We start from the raw sequence: 20,614 nt of genomic DNA, 5'->3' as shown, positions 1-20,614 counted from the left end.
GTTAATATAATGTTATTAATGCAACAACTGCGCATACATTAGAAACAAAACAAGATTTAAATTAGTAGATCTGAGACAAGCATGCTGTGATTTAACAGTCAGAAGTTACTTAAATACTGTATATAACAAACAAAATTCATGACAAAAGAAATGCACACATTAACTATTTAGTTAGTAAAATCATTTTTATCTCAGATGGACAGGATAATAAAGTGGCTGGAGTAATTCTGCAGCTCATCAGAAAAAGAACTGGGCATCTGTTCAGTGTCGGAGCAATGTGTTTCTCAGGTCCATTGTAGACAGGGTGTTAACCCTTACTGAAAAGTATTAAACTTCAAACCATAATTCATTTTGTACTGATTGTGCTATGAACATGAATGATAACACAAATAATGTGGATTGTTGAGGAAAGGGGGACTTTCTAAAACGTTTAATGTGGCTTAATGTTCTAAAACCATGACCAAGAAGAACCACATTTTCTCTCATATGTCCCTTGTCATAAACGCTCTCTACTGGCAAAACAACAACATCATAATTCAAAGGGAAAGACTATATTTTAATTTTTGCCTAAGTGTTTTATAGAGAAAACACTTAACAGGGTTTAATTGACCAAGCTGAAAGACCAAAGCATTGCAGTAGTCCAGTAATGAGATGACAAAAGCTTAGATAAGGATCTGTGCAGTATATTCAGAGAGAAAGGGTCTGATTTTTATTATGTTGTAGAGTGTGAATTTACATGACCAGTTGGTCTTTGAAATGTGAGATATAATATATCTGGTTATCAAATACTACCCAAAGGTTCCTGCATGGCCTAGCTGGCATTAGTGTTGTTGACCCCAGTTGTGTTGAGAAAGGTCTACCTAAAACCCCACAGTAAAGATACTAAATAAATAAATAAATGGGGGCACAAGACATAATTATATAAAATCTGAATATAGTTAAAAATTTGAAAATATAAATGTAAATCCTGAATGTATAGTTTTGAATCCTTAATATCCAAATATCCAAAATATATACAGTAGATGTAAAGCTAAACATTTAGTACGTACATATTATGTATAATAACATTAATAACACTGTTGACATTTGTGGGGCACTGAGCAGCCAAATTTACTGTAAACTTATTTTGATTCTACACAGTAGCTGTCATCTTCCTTCAAGTACTTCCTGGATCAAGCATAATTCTCCTCTTCTGTCTCCAAAACAGCTGCCAATCACAGTTTTGTTTGTTTGGACCTTGAAATTGCAGTAAATGAAGCGTAATAGACAAGGTAAGAACCAATCAGACTGTGTATTTTTGTTAGAGCACCAATCAGAGTGCATCATAAGTCACTGAACTGAAAGCAATTCATTTCTGTGCCCTTACTGTATCTGAAGTGAGGACTGCAGACAACAAGGCTTATTGCAGGTATTTCCATCAAAGCCAAGAAATACAGGCCTATTAGCTACTGCCAGAACCTGGTGCAGGTTTATTTGACTTATTTAAAAATATATGGATGATATAAGAATTAAACTTTTTGCATGAATTAGTTGCACAAAAATGAGGCTAACAAAGCTTTTACAGTAAATAATGAATTGTGAAATTATGAAAAAAGAAATTATTTTTGTGTTTAATGATGCCTATTTGTTTGTTTAAATGAATATTGAGTATAATTGCAATACTCAGTATTCTTAGATCTTTTATGGCACCATGTGGCAATTGCCTGGAACAAAAATGCTAGGTGAGATTTGCCAACAGGTGACTGTGCAAGGCTTTTACTTGCAATTAAGCACTCTCTTGACGTTATAATTATGTCCAATGTTGGCAGTTTCTCCTCAAATGTGTTGTCGATTATTTCTATCACTCTGTCTCTTGTTCTTTCTTATCTTAAGGACCGTGGCTTTCTTTACTCACCTAATTCTCATGGCAATATGTGGTGTATAGGCAATCTCTATATCCAATACTTGCTCACAACGCCATAAAAGGCCTGATAAACTGGTTCTGCCTGCAAAGACAAAAGATTGGCATCCACAAAGCCCGAGACAGAGAGAGAGGTGTGTCAAATACCTGTAGAGCTATTCAAGAAGTTAATACAACTTCTGACTTCTGACACAGGTTTCCTTCTATTATTTTCTGCCTTAACTTAAACGTTATGCTCACATAATACTCAAAAGAGCTCGTAGCCTGTACTCATCTGCCTAGACCTGTGTACTAAATACTGTAAATCGTAAGTGTGAGGCACAATTATTCCATTTATTGTCAATTTTCATAGATAATCATAGATAGCTTTTAAGGGTTTGGACATTAGTTGAGAGTTGAAAGTGCAGTTGTTTACTACACGAGACAAGTTTAGTAGTCTAGCGTGGGGCGTTCAAACCAGTCGAAACTATCCACTGTGCGACTAGACCCCGGCATCAACAGCATTGAATGTACAGTAGATTCTTAGGGCGCATTCCACTGATACACGATGGCTGTGTCTCAAAACCTCGTGAGCTACCTAGCTAGTCAGCATTCTTGGGAGATTTGATGAGCAAAAATGCTGATTCGGAACACGTTCACATAGGACGCGTTCTTGCGTGTTTAAGCTACTATTTTCATATAGGCCCACACATACGTCACGTTGCGTCACGTCTCGCGCCTTAAGCGTTGCGTTTTTAAGACGGCGCGTCAAATTAAAAAAGTAAGGGGCCGTTTACATCAAACAGGTGTTTGCGTCCGTCCGCTCAATTTTCTATTGTTTTCCTATGTAAACATGCGCCATGGACGTCTTTGACCATTGCGTCGTGTCGCACTGCGTTTTTTAGACGCCTTGTCAGTTCAAGACACTTGCGTTCTGTGATAGTATGCGATGTGCTGCGTCTAGCTTTTCGAGCGCAAGTTCGGTCTCAACGGCCCCTTGTTAAATTTTAAAAACGCGTCCTGTTCCATTCCGTTGTGCTCCGTCTAGCTGGTTTAAGACGCAAGAACGCGTCTGCTGGCTAGTTAAGCAGCTCACTGGGTTGGTTTTGAAACACAGACAATGTGTGTGCGCGCTTTCGCTTTGACAATCCGCGTTAAAGGAGGGCTTTCCTGAATTGCAGATAGAGCTGACTGAGGTCAAGGAAAATGATGTAACGTTTGGAGGAGTCTTTGCATTTTTTGTATTCTTTGGAAACTTCTGGGAAGACTTCTACAAACAGAAGAAGTTGGTTCAGTCCCACTTCAGCTGAGAAAAAAAGAAAAAAGAAAAAGATGGATCGTGTTTCGTAAAGACATTACCGACTTTCCGTACAGGTGTGACGACGAATGCAGGTATGCGATTCAACGTGTTCGTTGTAAGTTGGAGGCGCCAATTACTTTAATAGTTTTTATTTTTAATTTTTAATTTTTTTCCTGATTTAAAATCTAAATAAATTGCGCACCTCCAATAGGTAATAGGTTTCGGCTTTTCTTTGTAAGGGGAAGTCCGAGATTGTGAAATACGATTAAGTTTCAAATAGACCTTTAAACCGATAAAAAATAGACCGGAACGTTCTCGTATTAGAATATACTGTACATTATACTGTACAACCTCGATACATTTGTCATAATTTAGGCCCCTAGTCGCTTTAGAAACAAGTGTCACATGGATATTTAGGCCTAACTCTTACTAGGCTCATTTTTTTTAAAGTTTAAAGGGTTATTTTTGTCTCAGGGGAGATGGGGGGCTGTTGGAGATGGTGCTACAGGACGTGCACTTGTTGTTTGTCTGAAGAGGAGAGAAACGCCATCACCATACACAATGAAATCAAACGCATCCTCGCCGAACAGAAAAGAAGAGAACGCAGAGAGATCAAAGTGCTTTTACTAGGTAAGATGATTCTGTTAATGAACTAGAATGCTTTTTATTAAAAAGTGCTACTATGTGAAGCAAATTAAGGAGCTGAGATCTTTGAAGATGTGGATGTCATGTGAGTGGATCTCAAATTTATGGAACATGCCAGCCTGTGTATGCAATGCTTGCTCATAATTTTATGATTATGTAAAAAAAAAATGAACAAATAAACAGACCTGTATTGGGGTAGTCGACAAATAAAAAAAATACATTTTTTTTTTTTTTTTTTAACTCAAAAGGTCTCCTAAGCAACCAAATTGGCCCGGTTGCTAGGGAGGGTAGAGTTACATGGGGTAACCTCCTCGTGGTCGCGATTAGGGGTTCTCGCTCTCAATGGGGCGTGTGGTAAGTTGTGCGTGGATTGCGGAGAGTGGCATGAGCCTCCACACGCTGTGAGTCTCTGCAGTGTCGTGCACAGCAAGCCACGAGATAAGATGCGTGGATTGACTGTCTCAGAAGCGGAGGCAACTGAGACTTGTCCTCCGCCACCCGGATTGAGGTGAGTAATTGCGGCACCACGAGGACCTACTAAGTAGTGGGAATTGGGCATTCCAAATTGGGAAAAAAGGGATAAAAAAAAAAGAAAGTTATATAAAAAGTTATTTTTAAAAATGTATGCATTTAAATTTCATAACAAAATTCCATCAAATTGAATTGTGTAAGCTTTAACGAAATTAAATCAATAAAACTTTTATTTGTTTGTTTATTTGTTTTAATCATTTAATTTGGTTAAAGATTACGCAATTCAATTTGGTGGAATTTTGTTATAAATCTTTATAATAGGCTAAAATATTTTTTAATGGGTATGTGTAAGCAAAAGCATATTTGATAGATCACCAAATCTTTTAAATTACCTTTTAACTTTTCGCAGTTCACTTTAATAGTACTGCGGCATGACGAATTGTTAAAAGAAGGAATATTCTACGTAGTCCCTCAATTAATAAGACCATATGGTATAACAATTAGAAAAGAATTAGAAAAGTGCTTAAATTAGTTTTAATTGAAGTATGTCACACTGCAGGACATTTCTGACAATGCTTTATGTCAACCATTGTGCCTCCTGAAAATAGTTGGCAAGTCGGTACATTATGTCCAATCTTTCTATCAGTGGTTGGTGAATGATGTCTTGAAGAACATATTCTTGACTAGTGATGGTCTATGAACTGATCGGATCAGGGCATGCCCCTGTCTGGACTTGAAGCTGTTATGTTACAATCCTACACATTTATTTTGGTACAAGTTCAATTCACTTTTCTGACACTTTGCCCTCTCACACCGATTTGATGTGGAGAGTGAATGTTTGACTGTCAAATATTTGCCATTTGAGAAGCAGTGATTAAAGCGATGACAGCTGTGAGTAACCGATAACTTGTTAATGCCTATCTGCTTAAACTACCACCAGTGTAATCTAAAAAAAAACCACAAATAGTTTTAAACAGCATAGAACATCGGTGTGAACATATCTGTGAGCATATAGAAGAACATGGAAGTCCCCCTGTGGCGGAGGACACCTCAGTTCAAAAGTATCCAATCACGACCAGCAACATGCTTTCTTGGACTGCTGCATGACTCTGGCTGTCAGTCTACACATGTTTAAAACATCTCTTGTGCTTTGTGGCCTCTTTGTGAACAGGACTGATAACATTCCAGTCTTTACGTGAAAAACATCAGTATTTGTGTTGAAGGAGCGGTTTAGGGATACACCATTATTGTATCTTGTCATCCGTTTTTGTCATGTCATGACCTGGTTTTTAGTTTATAAACTTGTGGTTGACAGAAAATGGTGTTCAGCCTTTTCTGTAATGGCACTACATAGGGCTCTTCACACTTGAAATTCTTAACCCTGCGTAAACATAATCTTGGGTTATCCTGTTTAATGTTTAGTCTATAGGGGGTTTTGCGGAGTCAAGCTACAGTCTTCATCTTTCTGTCCAAATATATATGACAACAGTGTGTAATCAAATATATTTGAAGAAAGGGCATCAAATATGGCAGGTTAAATACATGTGGCACATCACCTTTTTTTTTTGCTGGACGAAGCCAAGCTATAATTGTATTGTCTAGGTTATGTTAGTCAGACTTTGTTAACAATCGGACTGGCATGATTTCAGTCAAGCCTTTTAATGACAGATTATTGTTTTAGTCCTACTGAAAATATGCAATATTTTTTAGTTGGACTAAACCAATAATAAAAACATACAGGTATGTTTACAAGCACTTAAAAGTTCACTTTCAGTTGGACTAAACCAATAATAAAAAAGTAAGTGTCAGGATCCTGCCACTTTGGTCATTCATGTTTATTATTTGGTGACAATAAAAGTTTACATGCACTTTAAAAGTTTGCTTTCAGTTGGACTAAAACAGTAATAAAAACTTACGTTTGCATGCACTTTAAAAGTTCAATTTCAGTTGGACTAAAACAATAATGAAAATATAAGTTTACATGCCCTTCAAAATTCAGTTTCAATTGGACTAAAACAATAAAAATGTTGGTTTACATGTACTTCAAAAGTTTGCTTTCTGTTGGACTAAAACAGTAATACAAATTTACGTTTACATGCACTATAAAGTTTGCTTTTAGTTGGACTAAAACAATTATAAAAACATACGTTTACGTGCACTTTAAAAGTTCAGTTTTAGTCGGACTAAAACAAAAATTGCTCTTTTTAAATTGTCATGTAAATGTTTTAGTGGGACTGAAATTTTACCATTCCAATTTTTGCAAAGTCGCGTGTTGACACGTGGCTTGTATTTAACACTTGCACAGCTGCCTGTTCATACTTTACCCTCAGTTAGTAATTAATTCTGGGTATTCAGGTTTCGAGGTTTGACACTGTACATTTGTAAATCCTAGGTAAATATCCTTATTTAGGAGGTCAGTATCACTGATGGGATGAAGATTGCTCAAGCAACTTCCTTTAATAACTGCTTGTCCATGGAACTGCTTACAGTGGAAATATTGGCATGTAGGTCTGCACTAGTTGTCTCTAGTCCTCTAGAAATATAAGTTTCTGAGACTGAACAAAGCGCATGAATATTTAATGAGATAAGCTAAAAGGGGGTTTATGATTGGTTAAAAGTGGCCTTAACCCAGGGTTAAAAATGTTGCTAACCAAGGGTTAGGCAGTGTGAAAAGCCCTTGTGTAATCCAAGCATAAGAAAGACTGTCGTGACAAACTCATTTAATTTCTGATTTCTCTTTTAATTAGAATTTTCAAACAGGAGCAACTTTTTTAAATATACAGTAACAACAACAATATTGAACAATGGTCAAAAATGGTATTGCTCCATCTTACTTGTTACAAAACTAACACAGGATGTGACATCTTTGTGAAGCATCATTAAACTAACTGTTGCAAAAAGATAATAGAAGCATCCATAAAAATACAAGCAATATTCTTAATTATATACATAAAATACAAATGCAGTAAATAATCATTTAAGACTATCTGAACATTCTCACATTTACATATTGTATTATGGTTCTAACATTTTCTTTATAATTATTACTTTTTTTACTTGATTTTTCTTGTTAATTTCAGGCACAGGGGAGAGCGGAAAGACAACTTTTATCAAGCAGATGAGGATTATTCATGGAAATGGGTATTCGGAAGAAGACAGGCGTGCCTATGCTAAACTGGTTTTCCAGAATATCTTCACAGCTATGAAGGCGCTGACAGGGGCTATGACCACCCTTAGGATACCCTACGCTAGCCCACAGAATGAGGTGACCAGCCAAAGAAAGTTAATTGTTGTGTTGAATAGTTCTTTAATTGTACTGTCCAATACAAAAATAAATGTGTCACTATTCACACAAAGCAATCACCTGAATTATTAAAATAGAATAGCCCCTTTCATAATCGTTAGTATAATAGTTCCTCTTTCAGAATCAGAATCAGAATCAGATAGGAAATAACCGTACAATGTTTTTATAAGCCATCCTCAATTGTTCTAATTTATATCCTTAGATATATGGCCAACAGTTTCAGGAAGTGGATATATGTCAGATGACACATTTGGACAGAACATATGTGGAAGCTATTGATCGACTTTGGGCCGACGCAGGTATCAAATTCTGTTACAGTCGTCGTAGAGAATACCAGCTACTGGACTCTACTGAATAGTAAGTATGTTTAAGAAAAGAGGGATAATGTACTGTTAGAAAGGGGATTTATTTTGCAGACTGTACATTATCCCATATATTACATAGCTAAATACTTAATAAATAAATGGACATGAAGGCAGCAGAGTGATACGAGAATCAGAATCAAGTATTCCAGAGAGATTTGTTTATTTTGGAAAATACAAAATGTTTGACAAAATGGAACATAAATAAATATACTCTTTGTGTCATTCAGTTGGGTTCTAAATAGATTTCTATTAAGGGCCATTTGAGAATTGATAAAATTATTTGCGGGCCATACAATTGCTTGCAATTTTAGATTTTTGAAATTAATCTCCGCATTCCGTTATGAGCTCACGCACCAAGAAATGTTTTTAAAAAGGTCTTTCAATTATACAATATTTTGCGTTGTTATTATTTAAAGTTATTTATAATCATTATTATTCAATCATTACAATCATTATTTTTTACATTTAATGGAATCAAGGCTATTTTATGTTTTTAAATGATTTCTCGAATGGCCTTGAGGGCTGGGTAAAATTGTTTCGCAGGCCTTATACGACCCTGAGGCCGGACGTTCCCAATCTCAGATTTAGGGTAATAATGAATGACATTAATTTGAAAATTATTATTATTAATTTAATTTATGAATAATAATGAATATTCTTAATATGTTTGTGTGTTTGTATATATATATATATATATACACACACACACACACACACACACACACACACACACACACACACACACAGTATATATACACTGGCGGCCAAAAGTTTGGAATAATGTACAGATTTTGCTGTTTCAGAAGGAAATTAGTACTTTAATTCACCAAAGTTGCATTCAACTGATCACAAAGTATAGTCAGGACATTACTGATGTAAAAAACAGAACCATCACTATTTGAAAAAAGTAATTTTTGATCAAATCTAGACAGGCCCCATTTCCAGCAGCCATCACTCCAACACCTTATCCGTGAGTAATCATGATAAATTGCTAATTTGGTACTAGAAAATCACTTGCCATTATATCAAACACTGCTGAAAGCAATGGTGAATACTCAGGGCCAGCAAAGTCTTCTCTGCTGGCCTAACATGCCAAATAAATACATATTTTTCATCCTTTCATTCTCAATCACCTTTTTGCTAATGTTTTTTAATCACTTTCCACTCTTAATTAATCTACAAACAAATAGAGAAAAATGTTTAGTTTATCCAGTCAGAATTTATTCCTTGATGCTTACAAGCGAAGTGTGACAACTCTTTCACTAATCGCATGCCCAAAGCAGCGCGTGAGTCTGAGCTCTACCCCGTCAGGCCTTCAGAATTTCCAAAGAATCCCTCAACAGTGCAAATGTATGCGCAACTAAAGTCAGATTGTCAGATTAATCAGCCAATCAGGTTGATTTATTTGTTCTTGGTGGGTGTGGTCTTTAGGATATGTCAGTCCAGGCCTTCTAGCTGGCCTTAAGTGACGCAATCACACTTTAAGTGACGTAATTTGAAAACGAAGAGCGCGAGATCTTGCTGACCAGTCAGCTGTCATCACTGCTGGTATTGCCATTGAGAAAGAGATCCTTATGGATTTAAAAACATGAGATGTTCTGCATGACCGTGTGATTGCTTAATTTATTAAACAGGAAAGGAGGACTGATTTTCACTTCGAGTAAATTGGTAAGTGCTTTTTGCATTGTTATAGCAACATCAGGAGTTTTCTAAGTGTAAATTAGTGTCAGATCACGTTTTGAACTCGGAAAGTCGGATTTTACAACTTCCTACTTGGATAAGTGTAATGGAATGAATCTTGAAGTCAGAATTACAACTTGCAGGCTCGTGCAGAAATTCTCAACTCCGATTTCGCCGATATGCAGGGGCATGATGTCACATAAACATGTCCACACTCAGGGAGATCTACAAAGTAAGTGATAAACATTCACTTTATTAAGTAATATCGATTAATGTGTTCGTTTCCATTCAGTTCGTTTGATATTAAAGCTTGTTTAACAAACGCCTGTTGAAACAGGTGTATAAAACATTAGAATCTCTTTTGATAATCGTACACCTGAAGCACAAATGCTAGTGCAGCAGCATTGTTTATCAGTTGGGTTGCTAGGAGACATCTCTAATGAGAGTCAAACACCTGCTAAGCTAATGGGAGAGTTGCAGTTTTGTTTTCTTAAACGTCATCTTCCGAATATCGGTGAATGGAATGCATTTATGGTCAGAGATATCAAGTAGGAATATCCCACATCCAACTTGAATGGAACTCAGCATAACCATGAACCCTGATGAAACGAAATTTATTGCAAGCAACATTTAAATCGCAAATATTATTAGATAGATTTTTCCAGGTATTATAGACCTCCTTGGTAGATTCATATGAAAAATTATGATTTTTGAATGTCTGTTCGGGAGACGTTCATTTCACAAACAGTCATGCTGCAGTTAAAATTAGGTGTGCTTGAGCATTAAGTGTCATTTCAAGTTCTGGCTTTCGTGCATGGACATGTTTTTAAAATGTCAGTTGGTATTATTAGTTAGCTGCGACATAATGTATGATGCCCAAAGGCATAGGGTGTCTTATTCATTGTGAAACTGTGTTTTCTTAATGGCATGAATCACTTTAAATGCACGGCTCGCCACTGGCTGAAAGCTATTTGGTTCGTTAAATGAAGCTTAACATTGTGTTTGTTTTTGAGTTGCCACAGTATGTAATAGACTGGCATGTCTTAAGGTCAGTATTAGGTCAAAAATGGCAAAAAAGAAACTTTCTCTAGAAACTCGTCCATCAATCATTGTTTTGAGGAATGAAGACCATACAATGCTTGAAATTGCCAAAAAACTGAAGATTTCATACAAAGGTATACACTACAGTCTTCAAAGACAAAGGACAACTGGCTCTAACAAGGACAGAAAGAGATGTGGAAGGCCAGATGTACAACTAAACAAGAGGATAAGTACATCAGAGTCTCTAGTTTGAGAAGTAGACACCTCACGTGTCCTCAGCTGACAGCTTCATTGAATTCTACCCGCTCAACACCAGTTTCATGTACAACAGTAAAGAGAAGACTCAGGGGTGCAGGCCTTATGGGAAGAATTGCAAAGAAAAAGCCACTTTTGAAACAGAAAAACAAAAAGAAAAGGTTAGAGTGGGCAAAGAAACACAGACATTGGACAACAGATAATTGGAAAAGAGTGTTATGGATCTTAACCCCATTGAGCATTTGTGGGATCAGCTAGACTGTAAGGTGCGTGAGAAGTGCCCGACAAGACAGTCACATCTATGGCAAGTGCTACAGGAAGTGTGGGGTGAAATGTCACCTGAGTATCTAGACAAACTGACAGCTAGAATGCCAAGGATCTGCAAAGCTGTCATTGCTGCACATGGAGGATTTTTTGATGAGAACTCTTTGAAGTAGTTTAAGAAGTTCTGAACATTTTTTTCAAATTGTAATAGTAATTTTTCACGTTATTAATGTCCTGAATATACATTGTGGTCAGTTGAATGCCACTTTGGTGAATAAAAGTAACAATTTCTTTCCATAAGAGCAAAATCTGTACATTATTCCAAACTTTTGGCTGTTAGTGTATATATATAATTCATATATAATTCATGTATATATAATTCATATTAATATGAATTATATATACTATATACAGGATAAATTATAACATATTATTGAATATTTTGTCTTTTATTTTGTCAAATTAACATTAAGGAGTGCATTTTTGTGTTTCAACTGTTCACATGTGTACTGTTTATGATGAAACCCTTGAAATAGTTTCTGCAGATCCAAATATTACCATAGGAGGGCAATACAGCTTCGTTTTTAGACAAGCAGTCAGAAATGCAGTAAAGCTTTCAACCATTCTGTTGTATTAAATATCAGTGTATTTTCTTTCTATTCTTTCCTGTTAATGATTAATGTGTGTTCTTTTTAGTAATAGCTGCTTATTACCGGTTCTTGTATTGTTAAAAGATGGAAAGCATTTTTCTTAATTTGCTCTATGTAAAGTCTGTTATCACACCTTAAGTATTAAGTCTGTTACTTTAAGGCCATGCAGCATTACTGATAAGCAAATTTCCTGTTAAGGACAGTTGGTGCATTCTTGTTAAACCTTACTGGTAGTTTCCACACCATTACATTTCCTGTGTCTGCCTCTCTTTCTCTCCCCCTGCTTCACTGATTAGTTTTTCAGTTCTACAAATGTGGCCGTGATAAGAAATACAAACCAGCCAGGATGTTTAATTAAAATGCAGTCTAAAGCACAAACACCAATAAAGCCAAAAGCAAACATAATAAATTGAAGAGCTACATACATCAGCATTAACACGGTCACACATTTCTGAAAAGTAACAATAAAGTCATTGAAGTAACATCTTGAATACTTTAGGTAATGTGCAATGATAGCACTTGTTGCTTGATATTCTTTCTTTCTTTTTTTTTTTTTTTGCAGCTATATGATGAATTTGGACCGCATCGCAAACCCAGACTACATCCCAACAGCCCAGGATGTGCTCCGAGTGCGATTTCCCACAACGGGCATCAACGAATACTCCTTCAGTGTGGAGAATATTACTCTCAGGTACACATAAAAACGCGCTAGGATGGGGGTCACAAGGGTTCACAGCATGCTGTATTCTCTACCATGGAGATAACGTTGATGTGTAATTGGAGATGTCATTTAATCAAGCGTAAACAAGGCGTCTCAGAACATATGGTTCACTGCAAGCAGGAAATGTCACCTGACATTTAAGTCTGCAGAATCCAGTGGCATTAATGTCTGCAGTTTGTTTTGTGCATGTTATTGGCAAGAAAAATAAAGTTGCCTAAATGCCTAAAATGTAAATGTAAAGCCCAGATAACAAATTTTATTAATAATTTATCATTGGCATTTTTTTTTTTAAACACCTAACCATAAGTATAACACTTTGGCTTGTAACTTATCCCACACCCTTTGTGCTACAGCCTTGAATTTCAAGCACACTGATAGCACACGCACATCACCAAGACGTCTATTTGATGTGTGTATTCACATCTGGAAAGTGTATTTTTTATGTTGTTTGCTCATCTGCACTACGTCTATAAGACTTTTCCTCTCGGATGTCAATAAGACATTCATTAGATGCATATGTGACATTCAGGATTTAGAATGTTTGTAAATCTGATCTTTTTAAGATGTTTAGCAGATGTTAATTAGATTGCGATGCTTTCCAGATGAAAAGATCTAAAACAAACATCTCAGAGATGTATGTATGCTATCTGGGATGCAGCATTTTAAGAAGAGATGTGCAATTACTTAGCAATCAGACTTTTTCGAATTTCAAATACGAATATTTGCCTGGCGGACGTTAAAACAACCGCAAAAACTCCTATAGACTTACACTGAAAGAAGGACTTGGAGTGGGCTCTTTTGCCAGTAATTAACCACTAAGCAAGTACCCAGAACACCCTAGCAACTGCATAGCAACGTGCTAAAACCACAGCGAACACTTTTTTTTAGCAGTATTCTTTTCCACTTCAAACACCTTAGCAACTGCATAGCAACACACTAAAACTCAGCCAGCTTAAAACATATGTTGGGCCTCATGTATTCAGATAGAAGACAAAAGCAGGCTTAACACAAGTCGTAAAACCTAACTCAGCCCCCACACACCAAGTCGTAAATCTTCCTGATAAAAATAGCGCCAAAATCAGACAAAGGGAGTCCAAAACAGACTACAAATCCATGAAGCCTTGCTCACTAAAGGATCGAACTCTCAACTCCTATTGGATGAGGCACACAACAGAACGTCCCTCAAACATGACATCATCAGGAGTTGAAATACCTCTGAAATGTTTCGTGAGTTACTTCCAGCGACTTTGTTCACCGAATATAGACGTAGCTCTTTGCTGCTCTCAGGTGCAACCTCGTGGCACAAGGAAGTAACGTCCGATTATATGTGGCCATACAATCTCCATCTCACTGGACGAGTTGAGATTACTCTGTGTTCAACCAAACACTCTAACGGATCCGAAGGAGACCGCCGAGCAATTCGCATCTTCATCCGTTTGCCTACAGAAGTGAAGAGATTAAAGATTTCTCTTCCATCTTCAATCAAGTCGACATTTCTGAGTTCTCCACCAGCCCGCCGAGAATCAACAGCCGTACCGCCCGCCGACAGAGTGAGCAAACGGCCTCCCGTCATCACCCGAGCCTCAAGGAACCGGGTCAGAGTTAAAGGACGGAGGAAAACACATTCTACCTGTGTCCTCATGCGATTCAAGTAAGAGGTTTACGTCTGGGCAGAGATAGAATATTATAGTGTGTTATTCTTGTGTTTCAAGGTTTTTGCTTGTGCAGTTTACGGACCGCCACGTCCGCTCATTATTAATACTCAGGGTATTAATTATCATGAATTTGTTTTGCTGTATTGTGGCCCAGCCAAATTGGACTGTTGTGCAATTTCGCCATCGCGGGTGAGACAGCAACTGAGTTCATCCATTAAAGAGTCAAATAACGCGGGACTTTTACGAGCCGTCCACCGCGTCTCTGAGTGATGAACACAGCTGCTTTCTCTCCCACAATCGCGAAATCGGCTTTAGGGCTGTCACTTAATCATCTCTCTCTCTCTCTCTCTCTCTCTCTCTCTCTCTCTCTCTCTCTCTCTCTTACTAATCACACACACACACACACACACCTTATGTGTTATAGGATTATTTTATTTCCATATCTAATCATATCACTGTTTAGTTTGTAGTTGTAAGTCGGAAGTTGATATTACTGCATAAATAAACTTTTGTTTATATTACAAAGAGAAGTGTTTTGGTTTGTTTTGCATATGCCTGTGTCATGCTGACGGGATGTCAGTGCTCGGATTCAAACCTTCATTCATTGTTTTTTTCCCCGAAAATCGATATTCTTCGGATGTCGATTTTCCTAATAGAACAATCTAATATTGAGACTGTTTTACTATTTGGTTATTAGTCCCTGATTTCAGGGTGGTGCCCCGTCAATGTTAATCCTTATTAATAGTCTATTGATTTTTGATAATTGATCATTATCTTTGATGATTGAATTTGAATGATCAATAAGCTAGTGTTAATTTTAATTAATGTTTCATCGATGTTAACAATTAACGATTATCTTTGATAATTGTTGATTTAAAGGATTTAAAAAAAGCTAACATTGATTCTCATCAATGTTCTATTGATTTTAATAATTAATAATTATCTTTGATAATTATTAATTATTGCTAATAACCAAACTTGCTCCTAAATGTAGCGCACTACATTTACTGGAGCCCCATATGAGGTTTTAATGAGTTAGACTCAATTGATTAATTTAAATATTAATTAATAACTAAAGAAATAATTATTAAATATTTCTGATAGTAACACTGATCTAAACAACCAGTAAAGCCCGACACATATTAGAATCCACTTAAGAATGTGCCAGTAACCAATCAGAAGACCCAAGCAACTGCATAGTAACACTGTAAAAAAATTGTCAAAATAACACAATACAAATATCATTAACATGGCAATTACAATAAATCATAAAACCAAACGCTGTAAAAAAGAAAATGCAAAAGGTCAGGGTATCCACCTTTTTCCTACGCCCCGGGATGCTTAGCGCAAAATGTGGGCGTTACTTCCTTTATCAAGTAAACAGTTGTTGTTGCGGCATACATCCATTCATTCTTTAGTTGCGGTGTTGGGATTTTGAGGAGAGCATGTCTGAGTTCATGATGATATACATCAATCACTATATCAGTGTGTGCGAACAAAACCAACGAGCTGTTTCTCCCAGATGCAGTTGAGATTTAATCTAAGCACAAATGGAAAATTACGAGCAAAATTATCAGTTGTTTTAGTGGAGTACCTCTACTAGTTCAGCTTCAGATGTGTGTGCTTGTCATCTTGTCACCCTGCATGTTGATATCAGACACACTGAGGAAGAGCCGTGAAGTTCTCATCCTTGGGTATGTAATCTCTTTTTCAAGTTGTCCAGTCGGACGTTATTTCCTTTTAAATCTGCACATAAGTTTAAACTTTTGTTTGCCGCAGTGGTTGATTAACAGGTGAAGGGTGGGGCTTCACTGCTGTCCGGAACGCATCAGGACGCCGTTTATACATCAAATGTGATGTGGTCACATGTGTTTTTGACTACATCTGTGTGTGTTTTTTGTGATAAAATCACAAAAGGTTTTGCACCCCATTTACAACTATATTTAGCGCTGATCACTTGTGACCAGATAATCTGAAACGCATCTTAATACCAGTTGTAAATGGTCTAAAATGACTGCAGCTGGGGCTACTGTAGCGAATGCTATAGAACAGGGGTGCTCACACTTCTATGGCACTTTTTTATTATAACTATAACTACTTTTTTACAATGCCGGTATAGTAAGATCTACCATGCATTGTAGGCAATGTTGTCAGGATACCAAAATTTCAGTAGTCGATAAGTAGATTCATGATAGCAAAACTAATACTAAATAATTTGTAAATTAGGTAAACATTGATTCAAATGTCTCAAGACATTTATTCAGGACAAGGAAACAGACAATAAAATTAGAACAAATATACTGTATCAAGTGTTCAAGTAAACAATCAGAAATTGAAAAAAAATATTATAATAAAGGCAGATGCGATTTGCACCCTGGTGCAAATAATGGCAGATATTATTTGCACCCATATTTAAATAATAAAATACTGTATATGGGCATCACTGCAGCGTTTTTATTGTGTTTATTTAGAGTCCCACAGACACACTACATTAACCTCTACCCCTAAACCTAACCTTAACCTTACCTTAGAAAAAAATAACCTTGGTTTTACAAACGTAATCATAGTTTCACCGTGGTATTTTGTAATACAATTATAGTAACCACAAAATTAACCATGGTTACTACAGTATATTACCACCATATTACAGTAGTAACACCATGGTTAATTGCATTAAAACTATGGTTTCTGCCAAAAAACATGGTTTACTATACTTTACTTACATTACTATAGTAATACAGTGATGCAATCTACACACATGTGATGCCGAGTCGCAGGAACAAGTGCAATCGACAAACACTACCCCCGGATCAAACCCTTCTCTGCACTCCCCGACATTCACCGTGACCAAATCACTGCGATGAAATCAACATTTATATTAATTTGTATTTATTATTGTTAGTATTAAAGGAAATATTAAGAGTGGAAACAGGAAATCGAATGGTAAAACAAATGTGGGACAAAAGACGGAATTGAACAAGGGTTGCTAGGACAACACTACACATTCACACCGTCTTTACACCCAACAACACTGCAGTGACATCTGTTGTCTAGTTTGTCGAATATTCCAGTGGTTTCACCAGACAATTGGTGTGCAAATAGTGATTCTGAATAAATAAATGTGACATGAAACTACATAGATTACAGGTCTTCACTGCATGATTGGTATGCTTTAATGTTTTTTAAAGTTATCCAGCCAAAAGCAATGAATGGTTGTCTCAATTTCTTGTTATTGTTGTTTGATTAATATTATTTGGCTACATTTACACTGCAAATCGTTATGCACAGAGCTGATATTTTTATACTACTCTGCTTTTTTGTCCTAGTGTCTATGTTTACTTTAGACACAACTGACTGTGTTTCTAATAATTTTAATACCACGTAAAGACAGGCATTTTTAAGTGTATTTGATCTTCATGCCGGCGCGTATCCACATTACCATGAATGCACATAAGCACGTACACAGAAAGAAGCCACCTGTCAGTCAGATAGCGCATGGGGGGCTGCACAGCAACACCCCAAACACCAGCCAGAAGACCTAAGAAAGCACTTAGGAATGCCCTAGCAACCGCATAGCAACACACTAAAAAACACGTAGAACTCCTTAGCAACTGCATAGCAATGCCCTGGCAACCACCCACAAACACCCTTGCATCGTGACAGCAAGTTTTGCACTGTTTTACATTTTCTTCTGAACAGTTTATCCAATGTAGTTAGGTGGAAAACAATAAAGCACAGTATGAATATGTGAGTCAGCTGGCTGATGTAATCCAATTTCTGAGAAGATAGACAGGTTTACTATTTGACAGTTAGGAAGTAGGAACAAATTATAGGGGTTGTCAGTTAGTGTCGATTGTGTCTGGTTTAAACAAATAGTTTCAAGAAAAAAAAAGACTTCATTTAATCCCTCATATCTCGCTCTCGGTATTTTAAAGGATTGTGGATGTAGGTGGTCAGAAGTCAGAGAGACGGAAGTGGATCCATTGCTTTGAGAATGTGACGTCACTCATATTTTTAGCCTCTCTCAGCGAGTATGACCAGGTACTGGAGGAGAATAACAAAGAGGTGAGTCCCTCCAATCAACCTAGTTTTATGTGGATTGTATTCAATATTCCATTTGAAAAATTCTGTCATTGTGTACTCACTGTCATTTTGTTCCAAACCTGTATGAAGTGCTTTCTTCTGTGAAACACAAAATTCGATGCTTTGGACTAACTGTCTCAGTCACCATTCACCATTCAGTCAAGGGATTTTTCCCCTTTTTCACCCAATTTGGAATGCCCAATTCCCAGTGCGCTTTTAAGTCCTTGTGGTGGTGTAGTGTTTTGCCTCAATCCAGGTGGCAGAGGATGAATCCCAGTTGCCTCCATGTCTGAGACCATCAACCCGCGCATCTTATCACATGGCTTGTTGAGCACGTTGCCACGGAGACATAGCATGCCATCCACCGTGGCATCCGCGCTCAACTCACCACGCACCCCACCGAGAACGAACCACATTATAGCGACCACGAGGAGGTTACCCCATGTGACTCTACCCACCCTAGCAACCAGGCCAATTTGGTTGCTTAGGAGACCTGGCTGGAGTCATTCAGCACACCCTGGGATTCAAACTAGCGAACTCCAGGGGTGGTAGCCAGCGTCTTTTACCACTGAACTACCCAGGCCCCCTACATCTTTTTTTTAAATCGTATGTTCGATTGCGCCTGCCCTGAAATGCTCCTTTATGTTCTCGTTCTTATACTTCTTTCTGATTTCCTTCCTTTTTCTTTTCTGTACTCCTTCCTGTTCTCCTTGCTGTACTCTGTCGTGTTCTCTATCCTATACTCCTTCCTATTTTCCTTCCTTTCTCTTTCCTAGTGTGCTTCTTATTTCTTAAATTCTGCATCCTCGTTTCCTAGCTCCTCCGTTCTCATTCTGCCTTCAAGTGCACCTGGGAAGCTCGTACCTCCGAGTTGGGCATTCGTTACTATGACATATGACGCATTCAAGTGGGAAACAAAATACGGAAGATGCCAGACTTAAACAAATACACAATGGACGACGGCAAAAGTTTTACCAGTGGAATAACTGAACATATCTGCATCACTTTACACAACCTAAATGTATTAATGCATGTTATCTAACAAATTATTAATTAATTTCCTTACAGAAACGCAAAGGGTGAGTCATTAGTTGGCTGTCACACATAACATAACTGAAATAAAGCACTGAAATCAAAATAAATTTGCAAAACCATTGCTTTCCCTCATCTTTCCTGTCGACACACCCTTTCCAACGTCACAACTCGGCAACTCGTTTAACACCTATTCATGTGCTTGGGACACGTAATTAAGATATTTCCGACTCCACAATCTATTAATTTTCTAAATGCACTGCAAGGAGGCGAGGACAGAGAAAGTGTAAATAAATTAATTTGAAAAAGTGGTCTTTGAAGAAACATTTCCACATACTTCAAATGTGCATGTTGTTTTATCAAGATTTATTAGTAATGTCTTCATTAACAAAGTTCAGTCAACATTATGGCAGATCTCTTAAAGCACAGTGGTAATAAATTCTTTGCAAAATCACCATTTATTGACGTTACTTAGAAGTGACACTTGTGTGAGCAAGGATATGCCATTTTACACATGTAGTGCTTTGATTTCATTCTTTGATTCTGCACTTGCATAGCATCCTTGCATTCTGTCCTCGTGTCTCACGAGGGAGGAGTTAAGAAAAATAAAGGAAAAGAAAAAATAAGTATGCACAATTAAAGTAATGAGAAGCACCCCATGATGGAGTGACCATGAATACACATTGATCTCTAGTTGACCATGTGATCACCTATGATCTGGAAAGGACCAACCAGCACCTCAAATCCTTGCAGTTAAATCAGGTAAGGAAAAGATTACATTTGTATTACAATTTTGCTAAATGCAGTGTTTCAGTGATGAATTGTTGCAAACTGGTTATTTGTGAAAAGTTTTTTTTGTTTATGAAATCCCAGAATTATGTGGTGACTATTAAGTGAGCCAAATTTAAGCAAATTCCAGTGTTCCTTATTATTTTTATCCCCATAATATACAACCACCAGACATTAATGTAGGGCTGCAACTAACGATTATTTGGATAATCGACTAATCTAGCAATTATTAGAATGAGTAATTATCTGTTAGGCGATTCATGCCACTTTTAATCAACAGCTCTTACAAAAAACTTGATGATCTTATTCTTTCATGACAAACTACACAATCTCTACTGCGTGTAACATTATCAAGTGTATAAAACAACTTTTTTAGTCTTATGTGGATTCTCTTAATAGAATTAGGCGGAAAATATATTAACGATAGCACGTGCAGCCTTTAGCATTGCGTTGTTCCCTTGGCATTTTCTAACAATATTC

The 20,614-nt window shown here is 37.0% G+C and overlaps 2 protein-coding genes across 8 annotated transcripts in view; one reads left to right on the top strand and one right to left on the bottom strand.

The window, feature by feature from the left end:
* LOC127439298 (C2 calcium-dependent domain-containing protein 4C-like) overlaps positions 1 to 20,614 on the bottom strand; it is a 416,605-nt gene that overhangs the window by 324,256 nt on the left and 71,735 nt on the right. The window lies entirely within an intron of this gene.
* Positions 1 to 20,614, top strand: part of LOC127439296 (guanine nucleotide-binding protein subunit alpha-11-like) — a 35,893-nt gene that overhangs the window by 3,691 nt on the left and 11,588 nt on the right. The window contains exons 2-9 of one of the 7 annotated variants that reach the window (XM_051695537.1): positions 1,141 to 1,271; positions 1,378 to 1,408; positions 1,925 to 2,034; positions 3,654 to 3,809; positions 7,376 to 7,560; positions 7,802 to 7,956; positions 12,417 to 12,545; positions 18,166 to 18,295. In XM_051695537.1, the coding sequence (XP_051551497.1) occupies positions 1,253 to 1,271; positions 1,378 to 1,408; positions 1,925 to 2,034; positions 3,654 to 3,809; positions 7,376 to 7,560; positions 7,802 to 7,956; positions 12,417 to 12,545; positions 18,166 to 18,295 (915 nt within the window). In that variant the 5' untranslated portion in view covers positions 1,141 to 1,252. Of the gene's footprint in view, positions 1 to 1,140; positions 1,272 to 1,377; positions 1,409 to 1,577; positions 1,722 to 1,872; positions 2,035 to 2,074; positions 2,096 to 2,185; positions 2,208 to 2,909; positions 3,272 to 3,653; positions 3,810 to 7,375; positions 7,561 to 7,801; positions 7,957 to 12,416; positions 12,546 to 18,165; positions 18,296 to 20,614 lie in introns of those variants that run through there. The other 6 variants (XM_051695541.1, XM_051695539.1, XM_051695538.1 and 3 more) reach the window with 6 other exon arrangements.

The sequence above is a fragment of the Myxocyprinus asiaticus genome, chromosome 50 (genome assembly GCF_019703515.2).
Source record: "Myxocyprinus asiaticus isolate MX2 ecotype Aquarium Trade chromosome 50, UBuf_Myxa_2, whole genome shotgun sequence".
NCBI lineage: Eukaryota > Metazoa > Chordata > Actinopteri > Cypriniformes > Catostomidae > Myxocyprinus > Myxocyprinus asiaticus.
Note: the sequence above shows the minus strand (reverse complement) of the source record. Positions and strands in the feature narration are given on the sequence as shown.